Source organism: Pristiophorus japonicus, chromosome 1 (genome assembly GCF_044704955.1).
Source record: "Pristiophorus japonicus isolate sPriJap1 chromosome 1, sPriJap1.hap1, whole genome shotgun sequence".
NCBI lineage: Eukaryota > Metazoa > Chordata > Chondrichthyes > Pristiophoridae > Pristiophorus > Pristiophorus japonicus.
In genome coordinates, this window is record NC_091977.1 from 34,193,902 (window position 1) to 34,216,162 (window position 22,261).

General features: G+C 47.0%; 1 protein-coding gene across 1 annotated transcript in view; it reads left to right on the forward strand.

Annotated features, from left to right (window-relative positions):
• The first annotated feature begins 3,291 nt into the window (after positions 1-3,291).
• The window catches only part of neil3 (nei-like DNA glycosylase 3), a 41,353-nt gene continuing 22,383 nt past the window's right edge, over positions 3,292-22,261 (forward strand). The window contains exons 1-4 of the mRNA XM_070896806.1: positions 3,292-3,822; positions 5,379-5,506; positions 11,505-11,639; positions 17,210-17,423. Coding sequence (XP_070752907.1) covers positions 3,730-3,822; positions 5,379-5,506; positions 11,505-11,639; positions 17,210-17,423 — 570 coding nt within the window. The 5' untranslated portion in view covers positions 3,292-3,729. The remainder of the gene's footprint in view (positions 3,823-5,378; positions 5,507-11,504; positions 11,640-17,209; positions 17,424-22,261) is intronic.

A 22,261-nucleotide genomic window follows, 5' to 3' on the forward strand; every position in this document is an offset into this window, starting at 1 on the left:
CCAGGAGCAGTCCTATGAGGAGGCCTTCCGCACAGGGTGCCCAAAGATCAGGAGTGTAGGATTGAAGTGCAACCAGAATTTGAGGAGCAGCCCCTTCAAATATTGGAAGAGGGGCTGCAACCTCACACATTCGACGTAAATGTGGAACACAGACTCTTCTAGACCGCAGAAATTACAAGCGGCCTAGGAGCCCTGAACAGGCTTAAAAACTTATTGCACGGGACTGCTCCGTGCAACACCCTCTCGGCCAAGTCTCCAATAATTAGAGGGAGGACTCTCGTGTAGAGAGCACTCCGTTGGGGACCCCCGCCTTCTCCGGACGGCAAGATGGTACGCCATGGCGTGTACGGACGGCAGACGAGGATGGCAATGTGGAGAGTGTGCAGGAGCAGCCTGTACAGGAATCCCCTCCACGCAGAACTGAAAGGCACTGAGGGGCTATCTGTGCTACAAGAGCAGATGGACCCTCTTATAACCATTCCCATTTTCAACTTTTCAGGCGAAGAAATCACACAATCGCCAGGAGCAGGTGCGGACAGGCGGCAGTCCGCATCAGACCCCGCCACTGACCGACGTCGAGGAGAGTGGCAGGCCTCATCGGCGCCACAGGTCGAGCAACTTCCAGTGGGGGCACTGAACCCTCCTTGGATACTGAGGGCAAGTAAGTGGATTGCACGACTCAAAATACTACATTGAGAGATGTAATGGAATAGCGGTGGTCCTTCAAATAAGCCTGTGCTATGCGGCCTTCCCCATTTCACCCTGCCCCCTCCCCTGCTGCTAACCACTGGTCTGTTGCTTTCTATTTCCACATGACCAGCCACAGGCACCGCATCCCTCAAGGGACCCCTCCACGTCAAGCCATCGTCTGAAGGAGGAGGAGGAAGAGGAGGAGATGGATGAGCCAACTCTGGCGCAGCATCCGAGGCCCCCTGCTCTACCATCAGGACTCAGCTCCTCTGGAGACTATTGTGTTCCTAACACAGATGAGGCTGCACATAGGGAGGTTAAAGTAACAGTGACTTCAGTCTTTAATAAGACCTCCAGAGTGAGGAACAGACCTTAGGGGCCGGCTTATATATACAGTGCTCCCAAGGGATGCTGGGATCCCTTGGGACTTCAGGGGATGAGCTCCCTGGTGGCGGAACATGGGAGTGCATGCTTTACAGATACACAACAGGGACGATGCTCCATTCACGGGGTTTGAGGAATGGGAGGCTCCTGGGCCCAGTGGCGTGCATCAACACAGTGCTGGGGTGGAATCCCGCAGGCCAGCTCTGCGAAGGGTGAGTCGGCCTGCTGACAGACAGGCAGAAGTGGAACTGGAAATGGTGGAAATGTGGCGCATGCCCTTGACCACGTTGCAGACTTGGGCGCATCACAGGCACAAGCTCTGCTTCAGCTTGGACAGGTGATGCAGTCCACGTCTGCCTCTAAACTCTTTGCATTCCCCACTGTCACACGGGGAAGTGACGGTTCCAAAGCAGACCAGCAAGGTGTTCTTTTACATCATGCTCCGTTTGCTAGGGGCTAGCCCTGTCGGCGAGAGTGGCTCCATGGATATTGGAGATGGTGTCACTCCTCCAGATGACAGCATTCCGTCTCCCCCCACTCACTCGCCAACGAAGCATCGACGGTTGTCACCCAAACCACCTGTGATTGGCAACGCCGAGGAAGAAGCTAGCCAGTAAAGAGCCGGGCCTTCCATGGCACGAGCTGTTCCAGTGCGTCCCCAGACACCGTCTCCATTGCCTCTCCCCCCCAAGACAGCACCGCTCTGGCAGCCTTCCTGCAAAGTGTTCAAATTATGAACTGCCGACATAAAGCTTTTGCAGCGGCCAAATCTCACGATGCCTCCCGTGTGGTTGTGGTGACATGGGTTCCTCACCAGGCTCCTCTTCCTCGTCATCATCCTCCTGAGGTGATCCTGCAATCCCCATTGGCAATTCCTGTCCCCCCATGATGGCTAAGTTGTGTAGCATGCAGCACACCACAATGAACTCAGCGATCGGCTGAGGGGAGTATTGCAAGCAGCCTCCAGAGCGGTCCAGGCATCGCAACTCCAATTGTCTGTTCAATGATGTTGCGGGTGGCTGCATGGCTCTCATTATAGCGATGCTCGGCTTCAGTCTGAGGGTTCCGGAAGTGGGTCATGAGCCAGGTGGCGAGGCCGTAACCTTTGTCCCTAATCTGTCAGCTCTGACCTTGTGCTTGACACTGGAACATGCGTGAGACACTGCTCTCGTGCAAGATGAAAGCATCATGGATGCTCCCTGGATATCGGGCCTTCACTGCCATGATGCGCTGAGTATGGTCACAGACAATCTGTACGTTCATGGATTGGAATCCCTTTCGGTTTCGGTAAAGGTGCTCGCAGGGCGATGTGCCTAGTCAACGGCACCGTGAACCTTAGGGAAGCCAGCAAATCGTCCAAAACCTACAGCCCTCTCATTTTGGATATCCCTGGTCATTAGCAAGTTTATGTAGTGCATCCTACGTGCGTACAATGCAGTAGTCACCTGGCGAATGCAACGATGTGTAGCATACTGCGAGATGGAGCATATGTGCCCCGCTGATGCCTGAAAGGAGCTGGAGGCATAGAAGGCAAGTGCTGCAGTCACCTTCATCTTGCTGGGTGGCGCAGCCCTTTTGCCGCTGGTAGGCTGTAGGCTGCCTGTAGGAGATGGCATATCTATCTCTGTGACCACCTCTTTTCTGAAGTGCAGCCTTCGAACACACTGCGCACCAAAACTGTAAACCCGTGGGGCGGGGGTAAAGCCTCCTGCCCAAAACGTCTGCCACCTCTTCGGTTCCATTGCAAATGATGAACAATAAGCGTCTTCTAGCTCGACTCTGTCTGAATATAGCAGCCAGGAATAATGGCTGACTTAGTATGGCCCCCACCCCCCACTCTATTATCTTACTGATCTTTAAAACAAACTAGAAACTCACATTAAAAAAAAGTTCACAATCAAGTATGCAGTAACGCAGCGTTCCTCTCCCAACACTAGGTGTTTGCAGAGTCAGTCAGGCTTCAACTCCTCAACTGCTGATCATGCTGCTCCACGGAGAGCCTTCTCGCCATACCTTACGCCAGCTCCGTTCCACCCCGCGCCACCTGCCGGGTGTCCGTTACTGTGAACCTGGCAGGCGCTCGCTTCATGTATGTGGACGGGGTCCCACCCCGCGCGCGTGCGCATCGCTGTTTGAATGTGTGTGGGGGCGGGTTCTCCCGCGCGCCGCTGTTTGAATGTGTTGAAGGCGGGTTCTCTCTCCCGCGCGCCGCTGTTTGAGTGTGTTGAAGGCGGGTTCTCTCTCCCGCGCGCCGCTGTTTGAATGTGTTGAAGGCGGGTTCTCTCTCCCGCGCGCCGCTGTTTGAATGTGTGTTGGCGGGTTCTCTCTCCCGCGCGCCGCTGTTTGAATGTGTGTTGGCGGGTTCTCTCTCCCGCGCGCCGCTGTTTGAATGTGTGTGGGGGCGGGTTCTCTCTCCCGCGCGCCGCTGTGTGAATGTGTTGAAGGCGGGTTCTCTCTCCCGCGCGCCGCTGTGTGAATGTGTTGAAGGCGGGTTCTCTCTCCCGCGCGCCGCTGTTTGAATGTGTTGAAGGCGGGTTCTCTCTCCCGCGCGCCGCTGTTTGAATGTGTGTTGACGGGTTCTCGCGCTCTGGGTAGTCTCTGGGTCGGCGTCCCTATCTCTCTCTTTCTCGCTCTCAGTTGTTTGGCTGCCTGGCCATGGTGGAAGGGCCCGGTTGCGCGTTAAATGGGGAGAAGATAAAGAGCCGAGTCAGAGAAGGACAGCGAGTGGTGGAGCTGAGGGGCAGCGTGGTGAGTGAAGAGACGCAACGTAAATCCACAGAGACAGGCGCTAGCTGTACCGGCATTGCAGGAAGTACATGGACACTATACATATACAGCATTATATAAATATACAGACATAAATATAGACTATACATGTACAGGCATTATATAAATGTACAGACAGTATGGCATTATATAAATGTACAGATATATATACAGACATATAAATATACAGACATTATATAAATATACAGATAGTATACATATACATCATAAATATAGACAAATATACAGACAGTTTAAATGCACAGGAATTATATAAATAGACAGTATACATGTACAGGAATTATATAAATATACAGAAATATAAATGTACAGGCCATATATAATAACTTGTATTTATATAGCGCCTTTAACGTAGTAAAATGTCCCAAGGTGCTTCACAGCAGTGATACAAAACAAAACACAAATTTGACACCGAGCCACAAAATAAAAAATTAAGGCAGATGACCAAAAGCTTGTTTAAAGAGGTAGGTTTTAAGGAGCGTCTTAAAGGAGGAAAACGAGGCGAAGAGGTTTAGGGAGGGAGTTCCAGAGCTTGGGGCCCAAACAGCTGAAGGCATGGCCACCGATGGTTGAGCTGTTATAATGAAGGATGTTCAAGAGGCCAGAATTTGAGCAGCGTAGATATCTTGTGGGGTTGTGAGGCTGAAAAAGATTACAGAGACAGGGAGCGGCGAGGCCATGGAATGATTGGTAAACAAGGATGTTGTCTGCCAAAAAAGCTAAGCTGCGCCTTCTGCGCATGCGCGGGAAAAAAAACATACGTTTTTGATGTCGCTCCACTGGACGCGCATGCTCAGTACAGCTCGCATTTGACAATCGGCCATTTTTAAAGCACCAAGGCTTCTGATCGGCTGTCTCTCCCTCCCCCTTCCCAGGCACCAAGCCTCCTGATCGGCTATCTCTCTTTTACCCCCCCCCCCCCAGCCACGGCTTGTTTTGGAGCCGAATCCCTAGCCCGCCCCAAACCCCTTATCTGTGCCGGTCCAGCTCCAGCTCCCCACCAGCCCACCCCCCCCAGCCCCAAGTGCCTTACTGGTCCCGGTCCCCTAGCCCAGGCCGAAGGGCTTGCCGGTCTGATCCCCGCCTCTATCCCAAGCTGAATGGCCTCCTCCCTCCCGGTCCCCGCACCTAACTACACCCGAAAGGCTTCCCCCCCCCTCTCCCCTTGGCTGCCCCCTCGGCCGCCCTCTGACCCCCTCGACCTCCCTCTTCCACTGCCCCAACCCCCCCTCTCTCTCTCTCTCTCTCTCACTTCCTCCCCCCCCCCTCCCCCCTTTACCTTTCCTGCTGCTGCGCTTACCTGCGCCTATTTCTTTAACTCTCCGAAAGGTTTTTCTGCAGAGGACACATACGCTGTCCTCAGCAGAACTGGAGTAACTCTCAGCTGGTCAAACTTGCCTAAGTGGCCAGAATTGGCGCAGGTGGCCGGTTACGACCCCTTTGGCTGAAAAACAAACGGACCTTTCTTCAGAACGGGAAAAGTAAGAGATGTATTTTGCTTTTATGCTTTCCTTCAGATTACTCCAGGAAAGGGACAGAAGCTTTCCTGTCAGGATGGAATCCGACTGCTCAAAGGAAAGGTTTACACTGGTGTAAAGACATTGGGCAAAGAACTTTTCATATGTTTTGGCCGAACCACATTAAGGTAGTGTATCTTGTAGTTTGTTCTACTGAATGGAAAACACTGACATTCCTATAACAATAACGTAGGAAATTCAGGGTCACCGTTGTCTTGACTGACATAATTGATAATGGGCCGGATTGTGCGGTCGTTGTGGCGACGTACCTTGAGTACATCGTCTTACCGCCTTTGAAATGAACAGCAAGTTTGGGATTTCCGCACGCCCTAAATCCCGAACTTGCGATTTATCAAGTTCCGACGTGACAGATGATCCGCACCAACATGTAAACCTTAATTGCTGGCGCAGAGTTGAGCTAATTGCCCAGCAATTGCATATGAAAATTTTATGGTTGGTGTAAACAGGCAAAGGGCCTGTTTGCACAGCGTAAGGGGATACCTCCTGATAAATCCAAATAATTTGAAAAGCTATACGAGGCCAAAAATGGAAGCATTTATATGTGACCGATATTTATCCATGGTGCCCCCTACTCGTCATGATTTAAAGGTTAATTTAATTGCGGATTAACTTCAACAAATATCAAGAGAAATATTGTGCAGTTCTTCATGTTTCTGCATTTATAACTATTAGATGTCAGCATGAGAGTCATTCTTGCAGCTCTTAACAAATACTTTAAGTAGCAGAAAGCATTGTACTAGCGATGTCAACACACAAGTTCTGCTCGACCTTCTATTTGCTGATTGGAGCACCAGCCCACGTGCTCCCAGATACACTTACACACACGGTGCACCCCTGGGATCTGCGGGCCACCTCGCTGCGCTCAACTCTGCAGCATCTGACAGCAACTTTTCATTTGGGGCCTCGTAACAGGTAAGTGCATTCGGTTCATATGCCGCTGGCGTAAACCTTAATAATGCTGCCGACTGCAAAATCCGGCCCACAATGTCTCTATTGAGGCCCCTGAAAAGCACCATTGTTCACTGATGGCTGTGCCCTAGCCTGTTGCTGCTTTTCATCTCTTAACTCGGAGGGGCCACGGGTAGGAACTTGCAAAATGAGAAATACAACTGTCTATCTGCAGTTCCCATAAAATAAAATATGTCCAGGATTTTCCAGTGAGTCACGTTTGTCTGTAAAACTTAAAATTGATGCGAATGTTGCTATCATTATATAAAAGAGCATAACTTGGTCCATTTAATTACTAAACCATTGGGGATCTTCAATTCCTGAAGATTTATATACGTAAAGTTTAGCTGATTGGTCTCTAACATTGCCATAGGGGATCAAATAGCTCGTATAACATATTCCTAATTGGTCTCTGGAGATGACAAGGATAAGTTTTCATTGGCTCAGCCTTTCAGAAATTTAATAGAAGATTTTGTCTATGATACGCACATGAGGCCAAGTCTTACAAGAAACCGTGATAAAGCCATTCATTATAATCTTTAACTTCAGTGTCTACTCCAAAAATGCTACATTCGCAATGCTGTTGATAAATGATCTGGAATTTGTTTGCCTGCCTATTCTTTGGGCTAAAAATTTGTTTGCTTAGCACCATCCGTTAGCGCCCGAGCGGGGCGCTGTTAGTGCCTGCCACAAACTTCATTGGTTGTTTAGCATCGGCGCTATCAGTTAGCACTGCGCACTCTAGCGCCACACATTTGGTGACATCATGAGTGCAATGCCACGTTAGCGCCGCGATCCCGAACTTCGCTCCTTTCGCCTGCCATAGTGCCTGGCGCCGTCACCGACAGGGAGAGCAGGTGTTCCGTGGAAGCTCCCGAGGTGATATTATAAAGCAGGTGGATGTTCAGTGTAAAATGTTTGAACATTGCTATGATTCTGAAAGCTCTGACATATTGCTGCTGGTGTTTCCAATGCTCCCTTCAACTTTCTCTCATTTTTTGGGTGGTCCACCTGACCTCCCCTTTAGGCGCAGCGCTACTGCCCCGTAGCGACCTAAAAATTATGTGGAACGCTTCCCTTAGTACTTCACTCTGCTCTTGGGGCGCTAATAGTGAATATCCCGGTTGGAATCGGTAAACGTTGCCCGGTGTTAAAATTAACACCCAGACGATGTCACTGACTCAAATCGGGCTCGAACAAATTTTTAGTCCTTTGGCTTTTACTAAATCTAGAAATTAAATTTGTCTGTGTAGCTCCTGTGGATGCCATACTGAGATGTTGCTCAAATAGTGCCAGCTCCGGCAGATATTTTTCATGACTTTTGATGCTGCGTGGTTTTAGTTCTGTCTTGTTCCACTGGGCCTTGAATATCTACAATTACAGCCACAAGGCAATTTGGATTGGCATTGTGTGGGTTGCAACAGGTACTCTTCAGTGTTTATTTAGAATATGACATGACGTGAATTTTTAAGGCAAGCTCTATCTTGGCATCGTGTGCGCATCATAGACAAAATGTTCTATTATATTTCTGAAAGGCTGAGCCAATGAAAACCTATCCTGGTTTGGACGGGAGGCATTAAACAAGTAGCATTTGGCTCTTCACTCACTCACTATAAATTTCACATCGACCTTGGCTCAGTGGTAGCATTCGTGCCTTTGACTCAGAAGGTTGTGGTTTCAAGTCCCAATCCAGGAACTTAAGCATAAAATCTAGGCTGACACTCCAGTGCAGTACTGACAAGAATGCATTGTTGAAGGGTGCTGTCTTTTGGACGAGACGTTAATCCTAGGCCCTGTCAGCCTTCTTGGACATAAAGGATCCCATGACACCTTTTCGAAGAGCAGGGGATTTTATCCGGTACCCTGGCTAATATTTATCCCTCAACCAATACCTATAAACAGATTACTTCAAGAGAGCTGGACCTGTTTTTGGTTGGGATGGACATCAGAAAAGGTAGGGAATTCAGGACCAGAGTCATCTCCTGGACTAGTTTTGATTGCCTCGATGGATTGGAGCGGAAGTTTCCTGATTGTTTTCTCTTTTCCCACCCCTCACACCCCAATCTCTTTCAAAATTGGCCTGGATTTTTTATCTCTTTTTTGCCTCTCCCAGGAGATCACATGGTTTTGAGTGGGATGTAGAGTGTATACATTACAACAGTGACTACACTTCAAAAAGTACTGCATTAGCTGTACAGCACTTTGAGGCATCCGGAGGTCATGAATAATGTTGTATAAATACAAGCCTTTCTTTATCTACTCCAAGTTCTCTCCATTGCCAAAATCCATATTTATCTTTGCTGGTCTTTGAAGTAACATCTGAAATGTACTGTAGTAATAAGTGGCATTAAATATGCATATAGTATAACATTTGCATTTAACTTTGTTAATGTCTTCCAAGTGCTTAGCCTAATTAATTACCTTTTGGAATAAGTGACAGGTATATAGTCTATTTTGTTTTTGTAGGAAATTAAGGGGAAAAGATAAAAAGTTTAATTTCACTATGAAACCAACCAAATAATTTAGAAATGCTGTTTGCGCAAGATCATAGACCTGAAATGTTAATTTTGTTTCTCTCCACAGATGCTGCCTGATCTGCTGAGTATTTCCAGCATTTTCTGTTTTTATTGCAGCTCTTGGCATAATGCTTTGAGAGAGTGCTCTAAGCTGAGCCGTTTTTATATTGGTCTTTCTTTCAGATTCCAGTCGTCTGCTGTCTCTCTGATGTTGGCACCTGGAATACGAATTAAAAGACCAAAATGAACACCCCTTTAGAAAGCGCTTCACGTGCATGCACACGCACTTCCTTTAGTTCCTGCTTGGTGTCCACTTTTCCCCCATGCAAAGCACACTGAAATGATCGTGTACGTGTGGAGTGCTATACAATATTAGTTGGCTGTTCTTGAATGGCAGAGGAGATAGGAAGAGACTTGTAGAACTAACTCCTACTTGAAATTCTTAATCCATTTAATGTTCATTTCAAAGTTAGATAAACATTTTTCCTTTTTGCTGCCTTAGTATTTTGCATTGATGAGAGCACCAGCCATCTGCCAAGATTGCTGGTTATGGAGATGCAAAGACTTTTGATTTGACTTTGGGAGAGAAATTGACCACCGTTGTGCCTCCCGTTAACGCCTCCGGGGAGGAAGGAGCTATAAACAGGGCGCTAATGGCTTACCGGTCGGACGCAGCAAAATTAGCAACATCCGTGAAATTCCATGGCGGGTTAGCGCTGGCGCTAAAACTTATCGCCTCCATCTCCTGTGCCCTGGAGGTCGTGACGTCGTTCGATGCGCAGCGCCCTGTTATCACCCCGGATGTAAAGTTCGCTTCCGCCCCCTGCGGCATTGCTAAGCGTCAACAATGGCAGCTACAGGAGGCGTTGTGACCTCATCCGGTCGCTTGGGGAGCAGTAATTAATAATGTCCTCGGTGCTGCAATTTCATTTTTTTCTCGGCCACGATTGATCAGCCCTGCACACTCTTAGGCCCCAAGTTTCCACACGATATTTGCTCCTGATTTTTAGGAGCAACTGGTGGAGAATGGAGTATCTTAGAAATCGGAATTCTCCACATTTAAGTTTTCTGCAGTTCTAGTCAGGTAGAACAGTTTCACTTTTGAACAGAATTTTTTTTTCAAAAGAGGGCGTGTCCGGCCACTGACGCCTGATTTGAAAGTTTCCACAGTGAAAACGTACTCCAAACTAACTTAGAATGGAGCAAGTGAAGATTTTTGTAGGCCTGAAAAAACCTTGTCTACACATTAAAAAATCAGGCGCAGGTTACAAATTAGGCGTCCGGAACGGGGTGGGGGGGAAGGGAAGTCATTACATTCTACAATAAATCCTTAGTTATACTTATACAAATATTATACAAATAATTCCAACCTGAATAAAAATTTATATCCAAAGAAAAGAAAACATAAACCATGTTCCTACCTGTGTGAAAGTGCTTCAGGCAGGCCTTTCAGGCAGGGAGAAGGCTGCAGGAAGCCTCCCAAGTTGAGGCAGCTGTTCCCGATGGCAGGGGGGGAGGGGAGGCAGTGAGGGCCCAACCGACGGCAGCGGGGGGGAGGTAGGGAGAAGGCTGCAGGAAGCCTCCCAAGTTGAGGCAGCCGTTCCCGACGGCGGGGGGGGGAAAGCAGTGAGGGCCCGACCGACGGCAGCGGGGGCGAGGCAGGGAGAAGGCTGCAGGAAGCCTCACAAGTTGAGGCAGCCGTTCCCGACGGCAGTGGGGGGGGGGGAGGCAGCGAGAAGGCTGCAGGAAGTCTCAGAAGTTGAGGCAGCCGTTCCCGATGGGCCCGAAGGACGGCAGGGGGAGAAAGCTGCAAGAAGCCTCAGTTCTGATCATGGAAGAGCAATGTGGTTTTATTAAAAAATGTTAAAAATTGAACAGCTACAAAGAATTACAAAAATGGCCGAGTGCCAATGTTTCCTTCACACTGCGCGTGCGCGAACGCTCCAACGCGCACGCGCAGGGTTGCCGGCACGAAAAAAAACTCATTTAAATGGTACCCGCCCCCTCCTACTTACAAAATTGGCGCAAGTGGTAGGCTCCGCCCCGTGGGCGCCGTGCCAAGCAGACATAGAGCTGCAAAGCGCTCGAGAATAGCGCGTTTTTTTTCAAGCGCGTTTTCGGTGCGAAAAATGGGCGCCCAGCTCAGAGGGGCGCCTGTTTTGCCGCGTGTGGAAACTTGGGGCCACAGAGTGCTTGGGTCTGCTCTTCGCGGATCGCAGGTGCCGTCACCGACCATTCCCATCCTTAGCCTCCAATGACCTCAGCGTGGCCCTTCCCTTTAAGGGAGGGAAGGAGCCTGTGATTCTGCAGCGTTGCAAGGGGCATTGTGCCGCACTCTGCCATTACCGCCCATCTTTCTCCCTTTAGCGCTCCAAGGAAAGTGGTAGCGCTTGATTTAGCAATTTCACTTCCCTCTTGGAGCGCAAAACTGGAGGTTCGTGTCAGATTCAGTTGTGTAGAGCCCGCCGATACTTTTGTGATCCCGCAAAAGTTATCGCCCCAAATGGGGCGTGCACAATTTCTAGCCCTTTGTCTTTAACTTTCTGAAGGTCATCTGCAGGTATATTCAAGAGAAAATCTGGTGCACTTTTGGTTTTGAAATAACTACAAATCTCATATGTATATATATATACCATTCCAGGGTACATTTTGGTATGCATGGTTCAATACGTATCAATTCCGCTGAGAGAAGGCACAACGGTGGAGCCCCAGCAGTTCTGGAGATCCAGCTGACCAGTGACTTGATTTGCTTCTTTGACTCCACAGTTGATGTCAGGTAAATGAATGCGATATCTTGATTTCTTGATTTTTGTGTTGTCCTTATAAGGGAAAGTTATAGTTGATTTGTTTAATTAGGCATTGACCCATTTTGCTAAATGTGGATTTGACTAAAGTAGTACATTTATTCACATTAAAAGTAATGGGGTAGAAATTGGAGCCGTTTGTGCCTCTGGTTAGCACCCCCCAGGGGTGCTTTTTGCCCGGGTGCAGCGCCCGGGAGTTGAGTGGCAGCGGTAGCCGGTAGCACCCTGATCCGCTGCGCCCCATTTTTGTCCCAGAGCAAAAATTCGGGAGCGACCCCTAAAGCTGCAATGACGGTGACAGCTCCAGGTGGCTGTAGGCTGCTGGGGGGGGGGGGGGGGGAAATCGTCTGACTTACCAGCCCGTTGCGATCTGGCAGCCCGGCACTCTGCTTGATTCCCGCCGAAGTAATAAATCACGGTGCAGAAGTACTCTTGGAGCGAATCCATGAGGAGGAGAGCATGCTGGGGATCTCAGATGCCGTAATCGTGACCATTTTCAAGAAAGGTGACTGCGGTAATTACAGAGGAGTCTCCCTGCTGTCTGCCACAGGGAAAATTATCGCAAGAATCCTCCTCAATTGTCTCCTCCCAGAGTCGCAATACGGATTCCGGCCACTTAGAGACACAACAGGCATGATTTTCACCGCATGACAAATCCAAGAAAAATGTCTGAAGCAGCACCAACCTCTACATGGCCACCTTTGACCTCACAAAGGCCTTCGACTCTGTCAACTGAGAGGGATTACGGAGTGTTCTCCTCAAATTCGGCTGTCGGCAAAAATTTATCACCATCCTCCACCTGCTTCACGATGACATGCAAGCCGTGATCCTTACCAACAGACCCACTACAAGTGCAGACCATGGTCAAGCAAGGCTGTGTCATTGCACCAACGCTCTTTTCAATCTTCCTCGCTGCAATGCTTCATCTAACCTCCAACAAGCTCCCTGCTGGAGTGGAACTAATTTACAGGACGAAAAACGGGAAATTGTTCAACCTCTGTTGCCTCCAGTTGAGTACCAAGGTTATCCCAACCTCTGTCATTGAATTACAGTATGCAGATGAGCTTGCGTTTGTGCACACTCGGGAGGCCGAACTCCAAACCATCGTTGACACATTCATTGAAGCGTACGAGAGTATGGGCCTACATTAAATATCCGTAAGACAAAGGTTCTCTACCAACCTGCCCTCGCCTCACAGTATTGCCCCCCGATCATCAAGATTCATGACGAGCCCTTGGACAGCTTTGGGATACCTTGGGAGTCTTCTGTCAGCGAAGACGAAACCCAATACCACCTTCACTGTGCCAGTGCAGCCTTCAGTCGCCTGAGGAAAAGAGTGTGTGAGGAATAAAATCTCAAACATGGCACCAAGCTCATGGTCTAAAGGAGTTACCGTCCTCCTTTATGCTTCAGAGACATGGACGATGTACAGTAGGCACCTCAAAGCACTAAGTACCACCAACGCTGCCTCCGCAAAATTCTGCAAAACCACTGGCAGGATTGGTGTACCAATGTCTTGGTTCTCCTGCAGTCCGCATGCCTGATACAAGACTCCCGAAACAGGCACTCAACTCCGAGCTCTGCCACAGCAAGCGAGCCCCAGGAGGGCAGAGAAAACGTTTCAAGGACACCCTCGAAGCCTCTTTGAAGAAATGGGAACCAATGCAGGGAGACAGAGGGAGACAAAAAGGAGGCAAAAGCAAAAGACAGAAAGGAGATGAGGAAAAGTGGAGGGCAGAGAAACCTAAGGCAAAGAACAAAAAGGGCCACTGTACAGCAAAATTCTAAAAGGACAAAGGGTGTTAAAAAAAAAACAAGCCTGAAGGCTTTGTGTCTTAATGCAAGGAGTATCCGCAATAAGGTGGATGAATTAACTGTGCAAATAGACGTTAACAAATATGATGTGATTGGGATTACGGAGACGTGGCTCCAGGATGATCAGGGCTGGGAACTCAACATCCAGGGGTATTCAACATTCAGGAAGGATAGAATAAAAGGAAAAGGAGGTGGGGTAGCATTGCTGGTTAAAGAGGACATTAATGCAATAGTTAGGAAAGACATTAGCTTGGATGATGTGGAATCTATATGGGTAGAGCTGCAGAACACCAAAGGGCAAAAAACGTTAGTGGGAGTTGTGTACAGACCTCCAAACAGTAGTAGTGATGTTGGGGAGGGCATCAAACAGGAAATTAGGGGTGCATGCAATAAAGGTGTAGCAATTATAATGGGTGACTTTAATATGCACATAGATTGGGCTAGCCAAACTGGAAGCAATGCGGTGGAGGAGGATTTCCTGGAATGCATAAGGGATGGTTTTCTAGACCAATATGTCGAGGAACCAACTAGGGGGGAGGCCATCTTAGACTGGGTGTTGTGTAATGAGAGAGGATTAATTAGCAATCTCATTGTGCGAGGCCCCTTGGGGAAGAGTGACCATAATATGGTGGAATTCTGCATTAGGATGGAGAATGAAACAGTTAATTCAGAGACCATGGTCCAGAACTTAAAGAAGGGTAACTTTGAAGGTATGAGGCGTGAATTGGCTAGGATAGATTGGCGAATGATACTTAGGGGGTTGACTGTGGATGGGCAATGGCAGACATTTAGAGACCGCATGGATGAATTACAACAATTGTACATTCCTGTCTGGCGTAAAAATAAAAAAGGGAAGGTGGCTCAACCGTGGCTATCTTGGGAAATCAGGGATAGTATTAAAGCCAAGGAAGTGGCATACAAATTGGCCAGAAATAGCAGCGAACCCGGGGACTGGGAGAAATTTAGAACACAGCAGAGGAGGACAAAGGGTTTGATTAGGGCAGGGAAAATGGAGTATGAGAAGAAGCTTGCAGGGAACATTAAGGCGGATTGCAAAAGTTTCTATAGGTATGTAAAGAGAAAGAGGTTAGTAAAGACAAACGTAGGTCCCCTGCAGTCAGAATCAGGGGAAGTCATAACGGGGAACAAAGAAATGGCAGACCAATTGAACAAGTACTTTGGTTCGGTATTCACGAAGGAGGACACAAACAACCTTCCGGATATAAAAAGTGTCAGAGGGTCTAGTAAGGAGGAGGAACTGAGGGAAATCTTTATTAGTCGGGAAATTATGTTGGGGAAATTGATGGGATTGAAGGCCGATAAATCCCCAGGGCGTGATGGACTGCATCCCAGAGTACTTAAGGAGGTGACCTTGGAAATAGCGGATGCATTGACAGTCATTTTCCAACATTCCATTGACTCTGGATCAGTTCCTATCGAGTGGAGGGTAGCTAATGTAACCCCACTTTTTAAAAAAAAAAAGGGAGAGAGGAAACAGGGAATTATAGACCGGTCAGCCTGACCTCAGTAGTGGGTAAAATGATGGAACCAATTATTAAGGATGTCATAGCAGCGCATTTGGAAAATGATGACATGATAGGTCCAAGTCAGCATGGATTTGTGAAAGGGAAATCATGCTTGACAAATCTTCTGGAATTTTTTGAGGATGTTTCCAGTAAAGTAGACAAAGGAGAACCAGTTGATGTGGTATATTTGGACTTTCAGAAGGCTTTCGACAAGGTCCCACACAAGAGATTAATGTGCAAAGTTAAAGCACATGGGATTGGGGGTAGTGTGCTGACGTGGATTGAGAACTGGTTGTCAGACAGGAAGCAAAGAGTAGGAGTAAATGGGGACTTTTCAGAATGGCAGGCAGTGACTAGTGGGGTACCGCAAGGTTCTGTGCTGGGGCCCCAGCTGTTTACATTGTACATTAATGATTTAGACGAGGGAATTAAATGTAGTATCTCCAAATTTGCGGATGACACTAAGTTGGGTGGCAGTGTGAGCTGCGAGGAGGATGCTATGAGGCTGCAGAGTGACTTGGATAGGTTAGGTGAGTGGGCAAATGCATGGCAGATGAAGTATAATGTGGATAAATGTGAGGTTATCCACTTTGGTGGTAAAAACAGAGAGACAGACTATTATCTGAATGGTGACAGATTAGGAAAAGGGGAGGTGTAAAGAGACCTGGGTGTCATGGTACATCAGTCATTGAAGGTTGGCATGCAGGTGCAGCAGGCGGTTAAGAAAGCAAATGGCATGTTGGCCTTCATAGCGAGGGGATTTGAGTACAGGGGCAGGGAGGTGTTACTACAGTTGTACAGGGCCTTGGTGAGGCCACACCTGGAGTATTGTGTACAGTTTTGGTCTCCTAACTTGAGGAAGGACATTCTTGCTATTGAGGGAGTGCAGCGAAGATTCACCAGACTGATTCCCGGGATTGTGGGACTGACCTATCAAGAAAGACTGGATCAACTGGGCTTTTATTCACTGGAGTTCAGAAGAATGAGAGGGGACCTCATAGAAACGTTTAAAATTCTGACGGGTTTAGACAGGTTAGATGCAGGAAGAATATTCCCAATGTTGGGGAAGTCCAGAACCAGGGGTCACAGTCTAAGGATAAGGGGTAAGCCATTTAGGACCGAGATGAGGAGAAACTTCTTCACCCAGAGAGTGGTGAACCTGTGGAATTCTCTACCACAGAAAGTAGTTGAGGCCAATTCACTAAATATATTCAAAAGGGAGTTAGATGAAGTCCTTACTACTCGGGGGATCAAGGGGTATGGTGAGAAAGCAGGAATGTGGTATTGAAGTTTCATGTTCAGCCATGAACTCATTGAATGGCGGTGCAGGCTAGAAGGGCTGAATGGCCTGCTCCTGCACCTATTTTCTATGTTTCTATGTAACATCCCCACCAACTCTTGGGAATCCTTGGCCCATGAAGTGGAGAAGAACCATTTGGGTCTCTTCGTCGGGATCACGCGGAAGCCAAGTACAAACGGTAAAAGGAGCGTACGATAAATCAAGCACCCCACCTCCCCGTCCCTTCAACCGCCACCTGCCCCACCTGTGACAGAGTCTGTAGATCCCGCATTGGACTCATCAGCCACCTTAGAAATCATATTCGTGTGGAAGCAAATCATCCTCGACTCCGGGGGACGGCCTAAGAAGAAGAAGAAGCAGCAGTAGGAAATGTGACAGCCAGTTTGCGCACAGCAAGCTCCCACAAACAGCAATGAGATAATCACCAGATAATGTTTTAGTGATGATGGTTGAGGGATAAATATTGGCCAGGACACCGAGGATAGCTCTCCTCTTCTTCAAAATAGTACCATGGGATCTATTACGTCCACCTGAGAGAACAGACTTGGTCTAACGTCTCATCTGAAAGACAGCATCTGACCGTGCAGCTCTCCCTCAGCACTGCACTGGAGTGTCAGTCTGGATTTTGTGCTCAAGTCTCTGGAGTGGGACTTGAACCCACAACCTTCTGACTCCGGCGAGGATGCTACCGTTGGAACTTGCAGCATCTCTTGTTGCACTTGCATCCAGTTTCCCTAATAAGTCCACTAATTAGACTAAGTAGGTTACTACTGTGAGGGGAAAAAAACTTTAGAATTGAAGGAATTGAGAACTGGTTGGGATTGCAAGACTGTTGTATATAAACTATGGTGCAATAAACCCTTGATAAACTTGAACAGTGCTATTTTCTATTATCCGTCAGGAACACTTGTGAGTGTGAGCAGAAAGTAAAATTGCTGGAAGACCTGGATGTTTGTTCAGCCAAGTTCAGTTGCTCCCGAGCTGAGAATGAATTGAAGCGACATGGTGCTCGCATGCTCTGTGATGTGCTCTTGGACCAGACGGTGCTGCCTGGAGTGGGAAATATCATCAAAAATGAATCAATGTTTGACAGTAGCTTCCACCCTGCTGTAAAGGTAAAATCCTCCTGTAGCAGGGTCCATTTTTACTTGGCCTTTATTTGAAACAAATCTGCATGTTTTAGGCCAGGAGAAATTAAATAAAGTGGCAACTTTTTTTTTTAAGACTTTAAAGAAAAAAATCTCATAATACTTCCCCCTTTTATATATCTATTTATATTGCATTTTATTTTTCTCTCCTCAACACAAATGGGGGAAATTTTAACCCCCAGCATGACTGGGGGGGGGGGGTGGGGGGAGTGATAAATCGGAAAATATGCGAAGCGCACCTACACTTTGGTTGTAACTGTGGTGTGTTTGGGGGCGTCTGAATAACCCAGTCTGGAGAGATGGATCCATGATTATAATTTGTTAATGAGGCCCTGATCCTCAGATTTTGGCAGCCTTTTCAATTTAACACTGGCTGGTCAGGTTTTAGCCCCCAGCAGCTGACGTGGGACAGGAGCAGTCGGATACAGTATGTATGTACTTTTTACCGCACTGCTTGTGGACCAGGAGGAGCAGGAGTTCACACCTCTCCCCTGAGGCACCAACACCCACCACCCTGTGGCTGCTCAAGCAAATCTTCTGCAATCATCCAAACTCCCAGTCCCCTCCAAACCAGTGATCCCTCCTGGTCTTACTCTCTTTGTCGATCTGGCTGGTTGCTGGGCAGGAAGCCGAGTACAAGAATAATAATAAGGTCCTGTCGTTAAACTCGTCAGAACCTCTCTGTTCCTGGCACTTCCAGGTTTCCCCCCCATCCCCGCAAACACGCGCTACTGCTCTCTCCCTCCCCGTAAATATTGGGGTCATTCAATCCTTTTGGGTATTATTCGGTGGGTGATGGCAACCTTCCAGCAGCTTGCTGAAGTAGGCTGGTTTTAATCTACATCTCAGCAGAGCCCCATGCATACACCTTTCAGCCAGGGTTACTGGACAGTGATCCCATGTAAATGTGACTGTGGTAAACGATCCCTCCTCATCCTTCTCGACCTGTCTGCAGCCTTTGACACGGTTGACCACACCATCCTCCAATGCCTCTCCTCCATCGTCCAGCTGGGTGGAACTACCCTCACCTGTTTCTATTTCTATCTGCCCAGTCGTAGCCAGAGATTCACCTGCAATGTCTTTTCTTCCCACTCCTGGCTGGCTTCCCACATTCTACACTATGTAAACTAGAGGTGATCCAAAACTTGGCTGCTCGTGTCCTAACTCGCACCAAGTCCCGTTCCCCCATCATTCCCGTGCTCGCTGACTTACATTGGCTCCCAGTTAAGCAACGCCTCGGTTTCAAAATTCTCATCCTTATTTTCAAATCCCTCCATGGCCTCGCCCCTCCCTATCTCTGTAATCTCCTCCAACCCCACGACGCCCCAAGATGTCTGCGCTCCTCTAATTCTGCTCTCTTGAGCATTTCTGATTATAATTCTTCACTGTTTTAATCTTTCCTCGTGTGTCTCTGTCAAATTTTGTTTCAGAAAGCTCCTGTGAAGTGCCTTGGGACATTTTCCTATGTTAATGGTGCTATAGAATGCAAGTTGTTGTAATGGATCCTCAGTTGATTTTTTTCCCCCCTCAACTTCTTTGTGTAGGATCTTTGAATGCATTTATTACACTTTCACCACTGCCATGGCTCATTTCCACACCACAGAATATAATTGCACACTGAGCTATGTGCAGAGTGTTGTAGTGTTTGATAAAATGCTTTCCATCTGTTGTGAGAAATCCAGAATTAAGCCAATGCCCAACAGCCCTGAGACTCCAAATTTGAGGTTGGGCGTAGCTCAAGACATACAACTGATGCTGTTGAATTTATGGTTATCCTGCTGGATATCTGTGCTGTAAAACCAGCTGCAAGTAGAATGCAGAACTTGTTTTGAGCTGTTTTTTAAAAAAAAAATATTGGTATTTTAGCATGACTTCTGATGCATATGACATTGACACCATTTCCATAACCACTGACACAGATACTAATTTTCCAACTCAGTTCTTCACTACACAAGCCCCAAGAGCCTCAAAGTTTCAGTGTATGAATTATTCAATGCTTCAAAACCCTTTCAGATGATAATTGTTATGGCCCTAGTTATGTATATGTTACATTTCGGCACAAGACTAGCCAGTTCCATTTTCCTGTCAATTTTTTTGATCCTGTGGACATTCAGGGGGCAAAATTCCCCAGCACCCCACTTGGGGGCAGTAAACGAGTTGGGCGGGACTTCCTGCGCCCTATGCGCATGTGCCGTCCTGGCTGCAAAATTGCGGTTGCCGTCCCTCACAGGAAGTGGAGCACGTGACATTGCTTTACACCCCGATAGAGCGCCCTGGAGGTGCTAACGAGAGGTGCAATACAGGACACTTTCGGCCCCTCAGTCTCTGTGTTTTTAATAGCATCTCAATAAGTAAAATTTGTATTCTTTTCAATATTTGATTAACCACTTATGAAATCCTTCATACACAAACATGTTTCTTTTCCAAGTACAAACTAACATTCTTGCCTTGAGGGCTTGTGTGGACCAATTTATAACCCACATCAGTTGGTTTTGAAGTTTATAAATTATTTTGATCAGTCTTTACTTAATTCTAGGTAATTTTGCAAAGCGACCCTCAGAATTTCAGACTGGAGAGGTTAAAAAAGAAAAAGACTTGCACTTATATAATGTTTTACAGCCAATGAAGTCCTTTTTGAAGTGTAGTCACTGTTGTAATGTAGGAAACGCGGCAGCCAATTTGCACACAACAAGCTTCGACAAACGGCAATGTGATAATGACCAGATTATCTGTTTTTATCGTAATGTTGATTGAGAGATAAATATTGGCTAGGACACCGGGGATAACTCCCCTGTTCTTCGAAATAGGATCTTTTACGTCCACCTGAGAGGGCAAACGGAACCTCTGTTTAACGTCTCATCCGAAAGACGGCGACTCCAGTGTTGCAGCACTCCCTCAGTGCTGCAAAGGGATGTCAACCTAGATTTTTGTGCTCAATCTCTGGACTTGAATCCACAAATGCATACTATATTTTGTACATGCTGTAAACACACTTAATTTTGACTGGCCCCAATATCAGACTTGAAATCAGGTTGCGTACAGGAAAACTTTTTATTTGCTTGTTATAATTCTTGCTGTACTGTATAGCTATAGGCAATACAAACACCCTTTTCACTATAGCTATAGGCAATACCTGCTCTGTTAAATTGAGACAGTAACACTTGTTGCATGTTAAAACTCTTTTAAAATGGGAGATTATATTTGGATGAAAAATCTTGGAATGGTTTCTTCACGAAATGGAGAGAGGCTTGCACATGGCTAGTATGTGCTCCGTTATTGTGCACCACAATATAAGAAAGTATTTAACCCATCGTAATTCATCCATTGAGTTCCCAATGTTCTCCTATTGTAACATCCAATTGTTTCTCAAATGATTGCAAGGTTTTTGCCTTCACTACTCTATGTGGAAGCCGAGTCCACATTTTGATCTTTCTTCAGGTGAAGAATTTTCTGATACCAGTGCTAAAATGACCTTTTACCTTGCTGTAAACCTGTGTCCCCTGTTTTTACTCCGAGTTTTATTTGTTGTAATATTCCAGGTTAACTTCTTGTATACCCTTAACAATCTCGTATACCTCCAAGATTAATTCAGAAGTGCAGGTTTCTCCAGTCTTCCTTGTATCTCGTAACCTTGATAATTGGCATGAACCTCATGGCTCCCCTATGTACTGCCTCCAGCACTTGAATATCTCTTGTTTCTTGGCAACCAGTACTGGATGCAGTATTCAAGATATTCAGTTACCAAAAGCTATAAAGTTTGATCATTACCTCCTGATTTATATTCTACTGTTTTGGCTGTATAGTTCAACATCCTGCTGGCTTTGTTGATTGCTGCTCTGCATTGGTTGGACATATTTAGTGTTGCATCTACTAAGATGCCTAGGTCTCTTTCAGCTTCATCCTTAGCTATTTCAGCACCAGTCATAAAGTATGTATGCTGTCTATTTTATTTTCTTATGTTTAGCACTTTACATTTCTCTGCATTCATTTTCATCTGCCATTGTTCTGTCCACTTGCATATTTTTCCCAACTCATTGGCTGGAATTTTCCTGGGGTTTAGCGGGCGGGATCGGTGGCAGGTCGGGTGGGAAAGTCTGATATTTTTGACAGCGGGTCGGGACTCCGCTGTCAATCTGCCGCAACGCGTCTTTCACAATTTTGAAACTGTCAGCGCTGAGCAGACCCGATGGGCAGCGGTGGGCAACCCAATTAAACTAATTAGCATCTAGTTGACAGGTCATTAACATGCTTTTTTAACTTACCTTTTCACTTCAACATCATGGCCATGGGAAACATGCTATTCGGGACTGCTGTCAACTGAGGTGGGAGTTCAGTGGCCATTGCTCCATCTGATTACATGACAGCTTCAAGTGTAAAAGCTCCCACCTGACAGATCATCACTTTCATCAGCCACAAACTAATTCTCAGTCCATTCCCAGTACAGATTATGCAGACCTTCCACTCTCGATCCACTCTTACCTCATTGGAAGAACTCTCTCGCCACTGACAGAATGCTTCTGTCATCTCTACTTCACCTGCCATCTATTCTGTCAACATGGATGCCCTTTATGTGGCAGGGGGTGGAAATCAGAATTCCCAATCCTGGTTGCATCCAATGATTGTATTGACAAATGTGAAGTGATGAAGGAAAATAAACATTGGAACTATAAACTAAATAATGTTCTACAGAATGCAGGCGAAGAATAGTGAGATATTGGACAGATTGTTAAAACCATCTGCACAAGGTTTGGCAGTGGTAAATAAAAGCCAATGGGATCTTGGGTTTTATAGTGGCTGGAATAGAA